The sequence below is a fragment of the Condylostylus longicornis genome, unplaced genomic scaffold (genome assembly GCF_029603195.1).
Source record: "Condylostylus longicornis isolate FDR11 unplaced genomic scaffold, ASM2960319v2 ptg000034l, whole genome shotgun sequence".
NCBI lineage: Eukaryota > Metazoa > Arthropoda > Insecta > Diptera > Dolichopodidae > Condylostylus > Condylostylus longicornis.
The window spans coordinates 902,652-921,776 of NW_026578003.1; the positions used below are offsets into that span (position 1 = coordinate 902,652).

At 22.3% G+C, this 19,125-nt stretch overlaps 2 protein-coding genes across 6 annotated transcripts in view; both read right to left on the bottom strand.

The window, feature by feature from the left end:
* Positions 1-122: 122 nt before the first annotated feature.
* LOC129608743 (32 kDa beta-galactoside-binding lectin) lies at positions 123-17,059 on the bottom strand. The gene is made up of 6 exons (XM_055520418.1): positions 16,988-17,059; positions 3,318-3,462; positions 2,879-3,066; positions 759-1,007; positions 529-685; positions 123-393 (listed from the first exon to the last, which is right to left on the bottom strand). The coding sequence occupies exons 2-6, from the start codon at positions 3,404-3,406 to the stop codon at positions 123-125; spliced, it is 954 nt and encodes a 317-aa protein (XP_055376393.1). The 5' UTR covers positions 3,407-3,462; positions 16,988-17,059.
* Positions 17,060-17,351: 292 nt separating this feature from the next.
* LOC129608771 (fez family zinc finger protein erm) overlaps positions 17,352-19,125 on the bottom strand; it is a 30,762-nt gene continuing 28,988 nt past the window's right edge. For 2 of the 5 annotated variants that reach the window (XM_055520479.1, XM_055520481.1), the window contains one exon: positions 17,352-18,381. In XM_055520479.1, the coding sequence (XP_055376454.1) occupies positions 17,585-18,381 (797 nt within the window). In that variant the 3' untranslated portion in view covers positions 17,352-17,584. The remainder of the gene's footprint in view (positions 18,382-19,125) is intronic. The other 3 variants (XM_055520480.1, XM_055520478.1, XM_055520483.1) reach the window with 2 other exon arrangements.

Below are 19,125 nucleotides of genomic sequence, written 5' to 3' on the forward strand. Positions count from 1 at the left end.
ATTTATTTATAATAACACTTAATATTCTATAGAAAATTGGGCAGTATTTTAATGATTTTATTTATTTGGTTTTTCCTTGATATTTTATTATCAATTGACTTATATTTTTTATATTTATCATTTTAATTATTACTTGATAATTTCTCAACTTTTGTCAATAGTGATGAATCCGTATGATATTCTAATTTACTAAATATTAATTCACCTGGACAATTACAAAAACATTGTAATGTTGAAATAGAAAATTCTCTTAGAGGAAAATTAAAATATGTAAAGAATTTTCCATTAACAGCAATTAAAAATGCTTTATCGCCTAAGCCAAAAGCAATTTTAAATCTTTTACCACGTTTAAATGGAAATTCACCTTCACGTTCTTCATTTTCACATAAAAATCTAAAATTATAAAAATCAAAATTTTTTATTATTATTTTTAAATTAGAATTTGCAAAAATATGAAAGAAATATAAAAACGGATATTATAGTTATTTTTCTACTTTCTTTTATTTTTTTAAAATTCTGAAAACAAACCTACAATCTGATGTTTGAAAGTTACGAATAACACATTTTGTACCGAAATCAACATGAAATTTCAAAAATATTCTACCAGTATCATTGCATAAGAAACAAATTGAAAAATCTGTTGATGGTGGACCTTGACAAATTCCTTCTAAAACAACAACAGTTCCTAAAATAGAAAAAAAAAATATTTTATATTTTTTTTTATTAATTAATATGGCAAAAAAAAAAATCTATTAGACCCATTTCATAGCGTTTTGGAACATCACTTTCGAAGCACATTTTCTCACAACATGAAAGACTTCTTGGAAATATTAATGGGAAAAGCATACGATGATGGAATTTTGTTACTTTTTCAAAATCGCCTTGTACAACAACATATTTGATGTTTTTCGGACTTTGTAAATGATCAAAACTTCCATATAATTTTTCATTTACATAAATTTCAAAATTCTTTTGTAATACAGCAATTCGAAAATTGAATGTGTCACCTGAAAATTTTGTTTTTTAAAATTATATTAAAATTTTTATTCAATTATCAAAGCATATATGTGTGTACATAAAAAAATATAACAAAATTTTACATAATTTCTGGGTTATTTGGTAAATAGCTATAATTCTAATAAATATTAATATAAAAATTATTTTAATATAACAATTGTATACGAAATTTCACATTTACGTTGATATTTTTGAAATATTTATTGAATTGGCCTTACATCATTGTAATTAGATTAAAATATTTAAAATTCTACTAATAAAACTTAATAGTTAACTAGGAAAATATGACAATTTCACTACGTTTTTACTATTAATAACTATTTTATTCCTCAATTATAACAAGAAAGTATAATTAATTTTGAAATTTTTCGCCATTTTTTTTTGGTTTTTATTTACAACATTATGTTTATTATATAAATTTAAGGGAAAAATACTATTTGAATAACAAATTGTATTGTGATTATTACCGGGAAAAATAACAAAGAATATTAAGTAGATCAACTATAAAGTTCATTAACCTTTATAAATTTTCGATGAAATAAATAATAAAATATATAAAAAATATAATATGTTAATATTCTCTAAGTCGTTAAAAAGAAATTCTAATTTTCATGATACTTGTTATTAGCTAGTATAGCATGTTAAAAATTTTTTATTCTATGTGTAAATGTCATTCAAAAGTTACAAAAATTAAAAGGAATAAAATGAAAGTAGGAAAAGTTAATGGGGGTATGAAATATCCTGAAAAATTTATAGTCAGTAGAATTCGACATTTTCAGTATATATCAAGATTTTTAAACTTAATAATCAAATAAAATAAGCAAACAGAGCCTTTTTTGCCGATATAAGACTGTTCAGATCCAGGCTTCTAACGCAAAGCTTAAAATTGAGAATGTACAAAACACTTATAAGACCAATTCTCACATATAATTGTGAAGTGTGGACTCTGAAATCCATAGACACAAATATGATAGCCTCCTTTGAACGTAAGATATTAAGAAAGATTTTTGGCCCAATAAGGATGGAAGATGGAACCTATAGAATTAGATATAATGATGAGCTAGATAGTTTAATTGATGGCCAAAATGTAATACGTTTCATAAAATCAAAAAGAATACAATGGTTAGGACACGTTGTTCGCATGCCAGAAGAGAGAGCCGTGAAAAAAGCTTTTAGTCGTATACCCCAAGGAAACAGAGGGCGCGGGCGCCCACTTAAAATATGACTAGAAGCAGTAGAAAAAGATTTACGCGAAATGCAAGTTAACAATTACACACAAATAGCAAGATCGTTGGAAGGCAATAGTTGCAGAGGCTTTGGTCCGCCCAGGACTTTGACGCCGAGAAGAATCAAATAAAATTCCAAATTTACAAGTTTTCTCGATTACTAACGAAACTAGTGTTAAAACTGCTTTTTATTTTATAATTTGCATTTAAATTTGAAATTTTATCTTTTATCGTCGAAAACAGTTTTTGAAAATTAATTTTATATTGAGTTTTTTATAATTTAAAATCTTAATTTCCTTTTAAAATTTATTACCGTATCCGACTTAATTTTGGTGTTATACAAGAAAATCATAATTTTTTTTTTTGCAAATTGTACCTGATACTTATTTTTATTTAGTATATTTTCTCTTAAAACCACAGAATTTATAAAATTGAATTATATTCATAGAGGATATTGGAAAGAATCAATCACAATTTTATATAATAAAAATTAAAAATAAACATCTTGGATATAAGCAGTTATAATCAAATAATTTGTCATATTAAAAAAAAAACAACAACAATATCAATTATCAATTAATTATTTCTAAAAACTCACAATATTATTAAAATAAATCTTATAAATTGTTATTTACCTGGTATCAATGGATTTTTTAATGTACCATGGCACATATTTTTTGATATTTCCTCTTGTGACCATCCATTACCAGGTTGGTACATGCTACGTATTATTTGATTTTCACGAAAATTTGCTTCAATTTGAAGCATAACTGTTCCAATTTCATGTTTATCCTTTATTTGATCCGTGAGACCAACACAAATTCTATATATGATTTTTGATTTTTTATTTTAAATTAAAAAAATAAAAATTAAGAAAAAAAAAAAAAAGAACAAATCACAAAATATTAGAATTATTTTTACTATTTTTTTTTTTTATATAATTTTTTTCAATTTTGAAAATAATTTCAAATTAATTAAGAATTTTTTTTTTAAGTTTTAAATTATTTTTTAATTAAATTTATTTAAAAATATTATGGTATGATTAAAATTTTTTTTTTTTTTTTGCAAATTTACTTGTTCGGATTGGGTTTAATTTTTCCACAAACAATAAGAACATGGCCAAATGGCACTTCAGAGAATACTTTTCCAATCCAGATGTTCATTTTACAAATTTTGCATTGATACTAAACGAAGAGTTTTATCGATTTCGCTAAAAATGCTGAGTAAAAAAACAACATTATTATGTATGGAGTCTTTGTTGTTCTTTTTTTTTACATTCTATATTTGTATAAAAATCAACTTTCTTACATACTTACATATATAAAATTATTATTTTTTTTATTTTTAAAAATAGTTATTTTATTTACATGATATTTTATTTTCATTCTAGTCAATAAATAGTTATATGTAATAATGCCTACATGTATTAATGCAATTGCCTATATTTAGGAGAGCTCTTTTATTCCGTGTGCAAAAAAAAAAAAAAAAATAGCAAAGAAAATAAAAATCTTTTATTTTGAAATTTGCGTGCGTGTCGGTTAATTTATTGAAATTGATTTCATGTTCATTTACTTCAATTCAGCTTTTTCTTTTATAAAAACTTTTTAATTCTTTATATTATTATAAGGAACTGAATTTCTTCCTTTTTTTGAATCAGTTTAAAGAAGAAAATCAAAAATCAAAGAAAAAAAGCATTCCTTAAATATCTTTGTATGTATATTTTAAATAATTTACATATATACAGGTGCACATAATGTATAAATATATATGTATATACATTTGTGCTTCAAATATGATCAGTTTCTACTGTTATATGTAGCTTTTAGTATCAAGTCACTTATATATTTTTCTCCTTCGGATAATACTATAAATATAACCATATATCTAGGAGTATAACGAAGGTTGCTAACCTGTGCACCTACATATATGTGATTATATAGATATATGATTATATATATAATTATAATGAGGATATATGAAGTATGTGATTGTAACTCTATCAGTAAAAATATATATTATAACAGTATATTATAATATATGAAATAGAAATATACAATAAAGCTATTTTAATCAAATTCGTATATTGTAAGTTTGTTCATATATGTATACATATATTTTGAAATATTTGGAATATTGTTAAGGAAGTATTATTTTTGTTTATATAGGGAATCTAAAATTAGATATAAATGTGACCTTCATTTTACTACAAACAGCTACCAATATATTCTCATATATAACTGAAATATTAACAAAGAAGGAAAAAAAAATAAATTTTTATAATTTGGTAGGGAGGAAATAGATTATAATTGTAATAAGACAGCTCTTTTAAAGTCAAAGCTCCTTACAACGTTTTTTTTTTAATTTTCTTTTCGTTTTCTTCTCTCATATTTTGGGAAATGGAATTATTTATAAATGTTTGTTCATGTATTTGATTTAATATTGTATGGGCTGTTTGATTTTACTATCTAGTTTGTATATACACTTCTTTTTTACTTTGAGGGGTTTGGAAGGGAACAGAGACGTTAACAATCAAAATAATTAAAAAAAAAAATCATAATAATTATATATACTAATATAAAATGATATTAAATAAAAAAATGTTTGATTAATTGACGAGGTGAATGGGCACGTTTATTATATAGATGAAATGTTTTATTTTTTAAGCAAGTTTACTAAATAAAGAATTTCTTGTTTTAGGTCTGTACATGATAGTATGTTTTAAATTAAACTGAATATGCAAATATATTTAAATTTAATTGCATATATTATGTAGAATAACTGTACTCTTTCAGTTTTAACATATTTTTAATATTTGAATTTTGCATATTTCTGGGAGATTTTTTTTTGTAGATTTCTGCACATTTTTATTTTTTGGATGTTTATAGTATAGGATATACAAAATAGTGAAAATATATAGTGAATTGAGACACGAGATTTAAACATTTAAAAAATTTTGAAATATTTTTTTAAACATAGTGTAATTTAAGAAAATATAATCTTTTTTGTTTAACTACATATTTATTTTAAATATTATTTCCTTCTGTTACTACAATATGAAGACGACGAATATAATATGAAGACGAATGTAAAATTCCTCGTCTTCATAACATATTAACAAACTAATTTTGGTTTGCAATAAATTTTATTGAAAAAAATTACTTATATTCTAAAAGAAACTAAAAATATATTTGGCAATTTTTCTTTAATAACTAAAAAAAAAAAATTAAAAGACTATTTTTATAAAATAACTTAAAAATTTCATTTTTAGTAATCACAAAAGGAATGAAAATAAAGTAGAGGATTCTATAAAGTAACTATATATTCCAAGTTATAAGCATCATTACATGCAAATGTATAATTACATAGCATATTTTGTTTATTTAATATAACAACAACAATATAAAGAATAACAAAATAAAATTTTGTATTTATTTTATGTTTAAATTATAAGTGAATGGGAAGAAAAAGGAGTTATCGAAAAACTCCATCTGCCAAAATCAAAACAACGCTTTTGATAAAGTTTAATTTATGATTAGCTATTTTCACCTTCTATAAAACATCGGGTCAATAATTTTCAATTACTTTTATAACAATGTCTATTCAAAAATTGCTTCCTTATTTTACAATTACATTTTATAGAATATGTATTAAGAAAAGACAATTGGAGGAGAAATATGTGAGAACTCTATAAAATATTAAAAAAGGATAATTTTAGTTAATTCATCTATTGAGGTATTGAAAAATGAAATTTTCGGGAAAAATTTATTAAAATAGTATAAGATTCTGACACTTTGGAAAATGTGTTATTGTTTTCATCTTTGAATTTTTCGTATGCTTAAAAATATTTTTGCTATGACAGAAAGTCACTTTGACATGATCACAGTCAATTTGATTTACTTTTGCCATACAAATTGTAATATAAATATTTACAAAATTTTAAAATTTTAAAATTCTTCAACAATTTAAAGACAATTTTTTTAAATAAAGCTTATAATTTAAAATTTAGTGCTGCCACAAGCTCTGGTATTGTCTACTGGCAGTGAAATAGGAAAAATTAATGATTTCAACCCTATAGTCTTTATTCAATATTTTAACTAAAATTTTTTAATAAATTTAGCTGATTTTGCATATAATTTTCTTTTATTCTTTTATATGTATAAATAGTACAAATATACATATATAAAAATTAAATAACTACAATAAGAATATGTCAAACTTTTTCCTTATGTTTTTTAACATGCATTGTACTCATAAAAGTTTTTGACTTGTATTTCATGATTATAAAAAATGATAAAGAACAAAAACAAAAATTCATAAGAAGTAAAAGTTAAAAATATTTAAAAAAAAAATAATATGAAAATATTATTGAAATAAATCTAGTTTCTTTATGAAAATCAATAAAATATTTTAATAATATAGTTTTTAACCTACTTATATATTTGCTAATTTTATTATTATCGTATATATGTATGTGTAAAAAATGTTTGTATACTACAATATAAATATTATGAATGAGAATTATTTTATTTTTTATTAATATTCACTTTATAGTTTTTTAATAAAATTTTCGTAATTCGAACGTTTTTTTTATTTCATATAAAATAAACTATACGATAATCCTTTTTCTTTTATAATTTTCACGATATTGGCCTTGGAAATAGTTTATTTTTAATTAATATCTTTGTATATCTGTATGTATGTATGTTTTTTATAAAACGTGGATATAAATTTTTGTATATATATATAGTTATGAATTTTTTTTGCAAATTGGCATTTTATTGTTGAAAATTTGACAATGACATTGAATAATTTTGCTGTTTTTTTTTTGTTTAAATTTTATTTAGTATTTTACAGGAAAAATTAATTAAAAGTAAATTAGTTTTTATAATTGCTGGCATAATTTTTTAAATTAATTCCTGACATATAACCATAAATTATTGTGAATTATTTACAGTTGGCCATATTAAGGAATTCTTACAATTACAGCTGCTTATATAGTCAACTTTATGTTTTAGAATTGCATATACTTTTGACATTTGTTTTATTACTTAAAATGCAAATATATAAGTTACACATTTGCATGAGTTTACGGCAAGCTATAGTCACCTACCTAGTTAAAATTAAATGACGCAATGAAATTAGGGTATGACTATCTATGGTATCTTGCACTACTTCATTTCCTCTTATTTTCTTTCTTCACTCCTAGGAAGAGAACATAAGTTCTAGGTGTGAAGAAGGAAAAGAAAAACATTTACATGAGATAGAACGATCATGACGCCAGAGGCTGTCAAAATTAAAATTTCAAAATTAAAATTTTTGAAATTGTAAACTATTATACAAAATTTGACTTTTATATAAGGACAATGTGTTATTTTTATAATTTATACTTTAAGTAAACGTCATTGTATTGATAAAATGACAGATTTATTGCTATAATATTAGAGAATTTTTTTACAAATATTTTAAACTTTCTGATAAGATGTAATAACAGGATATAGAACTTTGGTGAGTTTCATGTTTGGAAATTGTTGAAAATTTAAGAAAAAACGATCAAACATCTGACAAAAAAATTACAAACTTGAACCAATAAAATCTCATCACAACATTAGAATATTGTCAGAATTTATTTATCTGCATTTCTCCCACAGTTTCTAATATTTTTTAAATAACAAGTTCTTTTTGTTAGATTCATGTGTACAAAATGATATTATTTAATATTTTGAATGAACTTTCTTTTCAATTTGAAAATTATTCTTTTATTATTGTATACAACTTTTATTTATTATTTATGAATTTATTGGAAACGCAATGTTTTTGTATATTTTCATACATATTGTACGTACATATACAGAAAGACAGTAATAAATTGAATATTTGATTTTTATTATAAAACATAACCTTAACCTAAATTTTTGAATAAAATTTATTCATGCGATTTAATTATTCTGTCAACTATCGATGCGTAAAGGAAGCTACCGTATGCTTAATTTACTATTTTGTTTTTCATTTTTTTTTTTGTATTTTATTACAATCCAATTTATTACTTTGTTTATAATATTGAATTTTTATTTTGATTTTTTTTTTAATTTATATTATTGAAAATAAGGAAATGTATAACAATAAAAATGGTAGTACGGGGTAGAACGATTTATCTATATAAATGATAATCGTATTTATGATTTTTATGTGTATGATAAAAAAAAATTGGATATTTTCCTAATGATTTTTAGGAAAAAATAAAAAGATTATTTTTATCTGAGATTATAGTTACTTTATTAAAATTTGTAATTTTTATTTAAAATCTAAGTGTGTTTTAACCTTTTAAGTGCGAGATGATATTTTTGGTAAATTCGTTGATTTGGTACTAATTATTACACCTTTCTCTAAACGTCTCCGTCCGTAAATTTTTTACGCACGCGGCACGATAACAAAATTAACATCGAGTAACGAAACATGAAACAGTATAAAAGTACAGAGATAGAGAATATGAAAATATGAGAGAGAAATATAATAGAAGAGTATTTACAAAAGAAAGAGCGAAAGGTGTAAAATTTACTATACCCCGTCGTCGGTTAAAGGTCAACAAACCTTTTAGTATAAAGTTTTTGATGTTACCTGGTTCTTATATTATTGGAGCTAATAAGTTTTTTTCTGCAGGCTCTTAAGTTGTCACATAAATTTAATAATTATATACAGGATTCATTTATAATATATTATATAGTTCAAACATCATCTCGAAATTATTTAAAATAATGAACAAATTATATAAAAAATAGCAACTCGTTCACGAAAATCAATTAATTGAATAATAATTTTTAAACTTGCTTTTGTAACCTTCCATACTTTCACCAAATTTCCATAATTGAAGTATACTCTAGTCTTATCTTCTAGCTTTTATTTGAAAAACTCTTGGAAGTCTACTTCGAAGCAACTTATTTAATTCTTAAATTTCAGAAAAATTTCTATTCGTAAATTTCAAAATTAATTTCTAAATAAGTGTTGCAACTTGCAAATTATATTTCAGTGCGTTAAAATTTTATTTTCAATATTAATTACGTCTGTTTAAATGAAAACTTCTGCATCAATGGTTGATATACATTTCCTTCCCAACTATACTTAATTATATAAAGGTAATGAAACATGTGATAAAGGTAATGAAACGTATTGCAAGCATTAAAGCAAAAGTCGTCTTGTAAACAGGCATATTGTGCAACACTCTCTGGTATTAACTAGGTTGCCATATTATACAATATTTATTGCTTTTGATTTTTATATTTTTAAATTTTATTATTATTTTTTACCAATTATAAGGATTACCTGTTTAATACTATATATGTATGTGTATATTTATATTTTGATTTCAGTATTCTTCAGATCAGAAATTCGATATAATTTAAAAGACAAAATTTCGATAAAATTTCAATTTTTTACCAAATATACCGAAAAAAGTTCTCTACTTATCAATAAGACAATTCTACTTCAAAATAATTTTGATTCAAGCGGTTTACTGATTCAGAATAATTAATTTTTTGCAATAATTTCTTGATTTTGCAAATCAATTTTTCCTGATTCTTTTATAAAATTATATTGAATAAATTACATATTCGTGTCTTATTCGTGATACTAGTTTATATGATCACAAATATTCTCAGAAATTTCTACAAAACATTCTAAATATTTTAATTTACATTTAATTTTAGAATTAGAATATTAAAATATCTAATAAGTCTAATTACTTTCTCAGTCTAATTTGAATTTTTTTTTTTTAAAATTCTTCAAGTTCAATAAACGCGTTCATTGACCGATTATTTAAATAAAAAGTTAAAAAAAAAAAACAATTACAAAATGCACAAATTATACGACCGCATTCCAAGTTCAAAAACTCATTTAAATAATTTTATCATTTTATTAACCTATTCTTAAAAAAAGAAAAAAACACATATATAGAAAACAATTTACAATTTTTCTTAATCCTTAAATTTAGATAATCATTATATATACATATATAAAATTGTGAAATAACTAAAGGCACATTTCAATATACAATAGAAATAATTTTTTAGCCCTTTTCCTATACTCAATGTTTTTACCAATTTATTTGCATAATATAAAACAATATCTCATCACAGATTAATTTCAATATAAATTAAATACATTATATATATATATATATATACATACACGAGCGAACAAAAATCTAGTATGTTTATATATGTATATATATTAAAAAAACCCCATATATAATGTCCTTGATAATAAAAATACTCACGACTATTTGACTATTTATTACAACATTGTTATATTTGGCCATATTACCTGTTTAAACAATAATAGAATGTAACAAATACAAAATTACTAACTACATACATATACGTATATATATACATAAAGTATATTGAACTAAAGGCTAAAAAAAATAGACAACAACATAAAATTAAAAATAAGGAAAAAAAAGCTATCATACGAGTACATCATTATCCTTTAACACGCAACAATTTTTTTTTTGGTGGTTATACGCTCACTACACCTCTTTAACACTTTTTTATGAAATGTTAATATAAAAAAATTGGGTATTTATTTATGCCACCGTATGATTATCCTTACATATATACCAATATAACCCGACTTTGATTTATGTGACAAATTTATTGTTCTTATATAGTTTTTTTTTTATAAACTGCTTTTTTACTTTAGTTGCAAAGTCATTAAAAATAAAGTAAAAAAAAAATTAACTATAATAAAGACAAATAAAATTAGTCAAAATTGAGACATTTTACAGTTTGTTTGTAATAGTTTTTGTTTTTTTTTGTTTTGTTAATGTGGGGTGGGCATATCGGAAATGTATAAAAGAAAAAAAAAAGGAATTGTACAAAAAGGAAATGACTTTTTACGCTCTTATTCTTGTTATATAAATTTATAACAATTCTGGTTCAAATTTAGTGCTCATGAAATCATTATCAAATTTTGTATGCTCCCTAATCTCTGTCTATGCCTGTATATAGAGTCACAAATATACAATTGTTATGTCATCGATGTGAAAAATCAGTTAAGGAAACTTAAAATTAGTTTTGTTTTTTTTTTTCTTTTCTTCCTTTGGTATATTATAATATGATAAGAGTTTAAGTATTTGATTTGACCATTAGTTTTATTTTATTTATAGATTTGAATGTTCATTATATATAAATAATTAGTAAATAAATGTATTGAACGTATACAAAAAGGGGGATAACGCGGACATACATAAATAGTGATTTGAGAATGAAAAGACTACTGTAACAACTCTGTCATACCCGTATAAAAGAAATGGTTATGTGATAGACAATAATGGTATCCCGTATAAGTCTTGTTATATTACGGTAGAAATTTTATGCTGCTTTGCAAAATATATTCGAGTAAAATTTGACAATGTAGCCTATGAAATTTTTGAGTTACCTATGAGTAAATTATTTTTTTGTAATTCTAAAGGAATTATGGTAAGTATACTTATATCGGAATTATACAAGAATACAATTTTTATGTACATGTAGTTTTGTGACACATGACTAAATATAATTTTTTAAAGCTATACATGGCAACTATTTTAAGAAAGCACACCAGCACAACTACATTTTTATTGTCGATTTACAGATTTATTAACACCAAATTACTAAACTCAATAATGGATAATTTTGTTATCGAACCGTTGTTTTAATTTAACCCATTTGAAATAATAATAATTTTAAGTAAAATGTTTGCAATAACAATTCTATTTTATAATTCTAATTGTAAAAATTATATTACTCAATATGCTTTTGAGTCATCGTTAGGACAAATAAACGAAGTGGTAAATTTGTAATACCATGCGAATATTTCTTTGTGCTTGAAATGTGTTAAAGTTAAACATTAAAAATTCACGCTATATGAGGTTTTTTTTATTCATTAATATTTTTCCTACATAGCATTATAATTGATTGAGACACTGTTATTAATAAGGATTACATAGAAGGGTTCATGAAATTGAAATCGTTTAAAAGAATTTGGTAACTAAGCTGATATTTAAGCTACACAAATTAACTATCATCCAGAACTTTCGAAATTAAGAAGTTTTAATTCCAAGGTCTTAAGTAAGACTAGATTGAAATTTTGAAATAATTGAATTCCTGCCGAAATTTCATGCTAGGTATTGTCTGAACTGAAGAACCGTGCCACGCAAAAAATATTCAAATTTTTTTGTATTAATTGACCCTTCTTATAAAACGTTTTAAATAGACATTAATGACCAATAAACCAATGTAAAAAAAAAAATTTGTAATTTTCTAAAATTTACTGAAGCGTAAAAGTAAAAAAAAAATGATAAAAATTAAAAGAATTTCAATTTCGAGTGCAAAATAAAAATAGTCCTTAAATTTTTAGTATGTTTTTCTTATTTTGTTATTTTATAAAAATCTTTTTTATTTTCAGATTAGTTTTAACTTTAGCTATGTGTCCTTTTTTATTTACTTTCCTTCCATTAATGTAAAATAATTTGATTTTTTTTTTTTTAAAGTTTTAAGACTGAAAAAGTAAACTAAAGTATAGAAAATGAATGTTTTTTTGACACGAATTTTTCCTACTATAAATTCTTTATGTGGATTATTGTTGAAAATACCCTAAAGTGTTGGTCTAATATATGAAGTGCTCAAAGTGATCAAGATTATATTTTTGATATCAGATATGTAAAATATTTTAACACGTTCATATAGATAGAAAAATTTTAATAAAATTTTTATTTGAATTACGTTTACCTAATTCTATTAAAACTTCTTTTTTGAAATTTGAAGGAATTTTTTTTAGTAAATATCCTTCTTTTGTGCAGTCTCTTGAATTTAAAAATATCATGAAAATCCTGCATGAAGACGTTTTTACGTCAACATATAATTTTCCCAGTTTGGAGTAGTTATTACCCATAATTTTCTTATTCATACGAACACGACGCAATGAACAGCTCTACAAAATACATTTACAATAAAATATTTTTTAAAAACAGGAAATTTATATTTTATTTACAATAGTTCTGAAGCAAATAGCATTTTTGTGAAATATCTAATAAAAATATAGATACATTAATAATAAAATAAAATTGCGCTCCTAAAAATATGCAAATTTTAAAGATTTTTATAAAATTTTATTAAAACATTTTTAATTAAAAAATTTCATATTTTCAGAATATTTTAATACAAATATACTATTGCTATATTAATGTAAAATTTAATTTAAAGATATTCGAGTATTTTTAAGATTCTTCAATAAATTAAATAAAATCTTCCAGGCAAACTAAATTTCGGCATAGATCTTGAATTTGAAAGAAACAAGTTTAAACTCTTAAATATTATTAACTCAAAAATGCAGAGTTTGTACTGCAATAATAATTTATTGTATAAAATTTATATATATATATAAATTAATTTTATTAATATATTCACATTCTTAAATCTCAATTCAGTTACTGTTAATTTTCTATAATGGTGCGGCACAAACATATTTTTTATATCAATCTATTTCTGTTTTCACAACTTCGTATTTTACATACATATATGTGTGCATATCTATATATACGAAAATATTCAAATTTTGTTATTTTAACCCTTAACAACCACTTTTATTTACACATCATAATGGTAAGCTTTTAATTTTCATTCTTAGTATTTTATTTCCACACATTTCTTTCACTTAAGCTCTTAGAACATATATTTGACAATTACGAATATTATTTTGTGGATACAACACTTAGAATCCATAAAAAAGCTTTCTCAAAATATCATCTACAGTTTTGAAAATATATGAGAATTATCAATTTAAAGGAATAAGAAGAGAATAAATTATTAATCGAGTGCAAAATGTATAAGAATTTAAAAAGACTCCTTTAAAAATAATATGGCGCAGAGAATTAAAATTACTAAAACATTTTATACTATAGTAAGCTTACAATAATTTAATTTTTTTAAACTAAGTCAGTATAAAAAATCTGTATGCATTTCTTTTATTAAAAAATTAAATTTTTTATTAAAACTAAAATCATCTGTATAAAAAATCTGGCAACTCTTCCAGTTATGATATTTTGACATTTAAATTGACATACTATCAAATTTCTTTTTGTAAAAGCTTTAACGAAATTTACTTTTATAAATATTCTCCATAACAATGAATTATGAATAAATTAATTGATATATTTTTTTTTGGAAAATTCAAAAAAGTGAGTAATTTTGAAGAACATACTCTAAATTGCCAGAACTTAATCATGCATTATTCTACACAAACATAGGTAACATTCTATAAAAATTTGAAACTAATCAGTTTTTATTTACAGAAAAAAGATTAACAGAAATAGTTTAGTAACAATTATGTCACATACTCAAATATGAATTGTATATAAAATTGAATAACTAATACATACATATATTGAAATTATCTGCTTATTACACATATATTAACCAAATTAGCCTTATTAACCTTTATATTCCATTTACAAAATACTTCATACAGTACACGCTGTTATAAAGATGCAATTATAAATATAAAGAACTGCAAATAATAGCAATAGAAGTGATAAAGAAAAAAAAAAAATATTGATTACCACTTGAAAATTATTAAAGTATGTACTACACACCATAAAACAATTAAATTTATGATTTTATAATAACAATGGACCACCCTCTTTGAATATTACACAATAAAAACAATATTTGATTAAAATAAGATAAAGGATAATGGGAATACGTTAACGTATATATATATATATATATATTTTTTGCTAGTCTTTGTAATTTAATCCTTAAAGTGATCCTTTTTTGAACTCTATGTGGGTTCAATTTTTATATTTTTTATTCTCTCTTTTGTTATTATTTTTTAAACACATTATTAAAAACAATAACAAAAATCACAATAAGGAGATTTTATTATTAAATTGTGGTAAAAGATATTGAAATGATATTTATTAAATTATCATTAATAGAGATTAGAACGTGCTAAATCTTTTAATTTTTTTTAATCTTATATAAAAATTTAAGAGTATAATATAGCATGCTTAACACGATTAAGTATATGAATTCAAGTCTCTTTTTGTATATAAAATTTCATATATTCTGAAGCATTTTAGTTCGATATATTTTCAAGTATATACAAATATAATATGGTTACTTAAACATGATTAACATTTTGTATTAAATTCAATATATCTCGTTTATGAAGAACTGCTGCCCATATACGTTAACGGTGGAATCTAATTTGTTAAAAATTGGGAATCAAATTTGTTCTGTTCTAATATTGTACCTTAGCTGAAAACGCACTATTTAATATATATTTATTATAAATTCAAAATTAATATATTTTTTTAATAATTAGCAAATTTAAAGTAATTAAATGCGTAACACATACATAAATAAAAGAACAAAGAGGGAGATTATTGTCAAAAGTTTGAAGATTTAGAAATGAAAGCACTAAAAAAACGAACTATTTTGATGATTTAAAAATGGAATTTGTTAAATGTTTCAAGTTTAACTACGCTACATATTTATGTTAATGGACTTGAATTTAAAAGTGTAGATGAAAAATTTTCAGTTCGTTTATAAAATAATTATAGCATAAGACATCAAATATCATAAAATGGCAACGAATTGGATTTCAAACTTTTTATTTGAAAATTTCAAATATAATTTTATGATTTTTTCAAGAAAATTTTCTTTGCAATTTAATTAAAGATTAGAAATAATTACGCTGTCGATAGTCTTTGTAATGTTGTATAACAGAAAATTAATTTATATAAATTAATTAATTTCAAAATATACTATAAATGAACATGTTCTTGAAAATAATTCTATATATTGATCTCTTCTCTTATATTTTATATTCCATACTAACAATACAATTTTAATAATTTTAAATATACAATAATATAAGCAACTCAATTGAGAAACACGAAATGATTCCTACTTCCTCTGTTCATAAATAAATCATCAAGTTACTTGAAGTAACCAAACTTTAAACGTTGTAAATGCAAACATAATTATATATAACATATTATTCAAGTATATATGTATGTATATATATTACAGACAATCATAAAATAAATTTCAATATATTATATTTTAATTTTACTAAAATATTTCAAATCAGAATCAATTAAATCGAAAGAAATTGAGATTTTATATGACTTATGATTTTATTTTGTTTTATTATTAATTTTTGCATAACATTTAGGCGCAATTATAAGAACACGAATAAGGTAAATATTTTAAATTATTCTTTTAGAAGCGTATATCAGATATTTTCATTGAAAATTGTTATTCGTGTTTCCTTGATTAAAGGGAAACTAATTTTTCTATGATGTATGGGGTTTGTACATTGATACCCACAATATTATTCGTGTATTGTAATAACAAATATGTAGATATAATGAATATAAAATGAAAAAAAAAATATGAAAAAATTTTTGAATTTCAATAATTCACGGACGGGGTCTCACATAACCTTAAAAACAAATAAAACAAAATTTTACTATTATTTTTCAATTTTAAATAATTTTTCTTTTCATTTTTTCTTTTAATTTCTTTCTTTTTTTTTTTGGTTTTTTTTTTGTTTTTTTTTTTAATATATAATATGTATATATGTACAGTTTCCACAGCTACAGATAAATAAATTATTTATTTTCAATTTAATTTCAAACATTATTTTGTATGTATATATATGTATATATTTATTAATTTTATATATACATATATAATACATACCTATGTAAGTATGTAATTTTCTTTAAATTTCCATTATAAGTTTATCAATAAATTCCATCATTATTACATTTTGTTTGTTTGTTTTTACTTTGCATGATTAATATTTTTTCATTTAAAATTTGTGATTACAATTCGCATATAAATATTATTTCTTTTTTTTATAATATACAATTTATTTTTTTTAATATTCAATTTTAATTTACTATTTTTCAATTTGTTTTCATAAATATTTTTTTTTTTTAAATATTTTTGAACATAATTTTGTTTTATTTTTTTTATTTATAATATATTGTTTCTCTTTAATTTTTTTTGTTGTGATTTTTTTTTTGTTTTTGTATTTTTTTTTTTTTCAAATTTTATCAACCAAAATCATATAAAAGTCCTTTTTCACTTAAATTAGTCAGAAACATGAAATTTTAAATTACAATCATTTTCACTACTACAATTACTATTGTTACTTATACTGTTGCTATTATTATTGTTATTATTATTGTGACTAATAATATTATTATGACTATTATAAACTACAGCTGCAGCTGCGGCAGCGGCGGCTGCGGCCGCAGCAGCAGCGGCTGATTCTTTATAAAAAAATTTTTGTCAAAAAATTCTTGCTATTATGGGCGTGTTTTGTATAGATTGATGATGATGATGATGATTATGATGATGATGACTATTATGATGATGATGATGATGATGGTGATGATGAAGATTTTGTGTTAAATGATGATGAAATGCTGATGATGATGTTGATGATGATGTTATTGTATTACCATTAAAACCATTTCTGATTGGTTGTAATGCTGCTGCCGCCGCTGCTGCTGTTGTTTGTATTTGTGATAATGATGATAGTGGTGGTGTTATTTGTGATAATGTTGATAAAGAATTTGTTGTTACAACTGGTATTATTGTATTTGTATTTGATGAAGAAGAAGTAGAAGAATCTGGAATATGCGCATGATGCCAACCATTTTTATCTGGTATCGTTACTACTTGTTGTTGTTGCTGTTCTTGTTGTTGTTGTTGTTGTAAAGTTGTTGCTGATATTTTTGTTAGAAAATTTTCATCATTATTATTATTATTATATTTATTAGAATTAATATTTTTTTTATTTTTATTATTACCAATACTATTAACACCAGTTGAAGATGATGTTGTCAAATTAATTGATGATACTGATGATATCGATGATGACGATGATGATGATAATGGTGATGATGATGTATTATTTTTTAAAAATGCTGATGATTTTTCTATAATTTCATTAGAATTATTATTATTATTATTTTTTTTTAAATTTTTCGTTGAATTCGTATTATTTGTTGAATTTAAAGAGTTATCCCCACCTTCATGTAGTTTTCGAATATGTTTTTTTAAATCGAAATTCCGGCAGAAACCTATATATATTTGTTATAAAAAATTTTATAAATTAATAAAATTTCATGTTATTTTAAAACTAAATATATAAGTAATAGGGAATTAATTAATTGATTTAATATTTATAAGATGTTAAACAAGAATGAGGTTACTATAGTATTTACATATACATGTACGCATAGATATACACATTTTTATATATTATTTTTAAATTATACAAAAAATTCAATTATCTAACAATGCCATTTCACTGAAATTTTTGGGTAAACAACAAAATAAATTTTAATATTTAAGAATTCACGTCAAATTTTAGAATTACAACCTAAACCTAGATTAAATTTCAAAGTAATTGCTGGACGAATTATTACCTTATTACACTTAATATACGAGTATAAGGGTCTAAAAGATTTGAATATTTCGGAGTAAGTATTGAAGTTTAATTATAAAATAATTATGTAGATTCCACAAAACAATTTGTTAACATTGGGCTGTCAAAGACAACTTGAAATATATAGTAATTTTAAAAAAATATTTCAATTTCAATATTCAATATTGAGTTTTATGAGCCTCCATTATATTTCTATTTAAATTTTACATTTTCAACATACGAGTATATATTATTATACTAGAATTCTAATATATTAAATTCGTGTACTAAATTTTGCTAAAAGAACGTAGAAATTGTTTTATGGCAATTAATATTAAAAAAAAAACTCCTAATATTTAATATTATAAATGAGGTGACAAAAAATCATTTCTCAAAG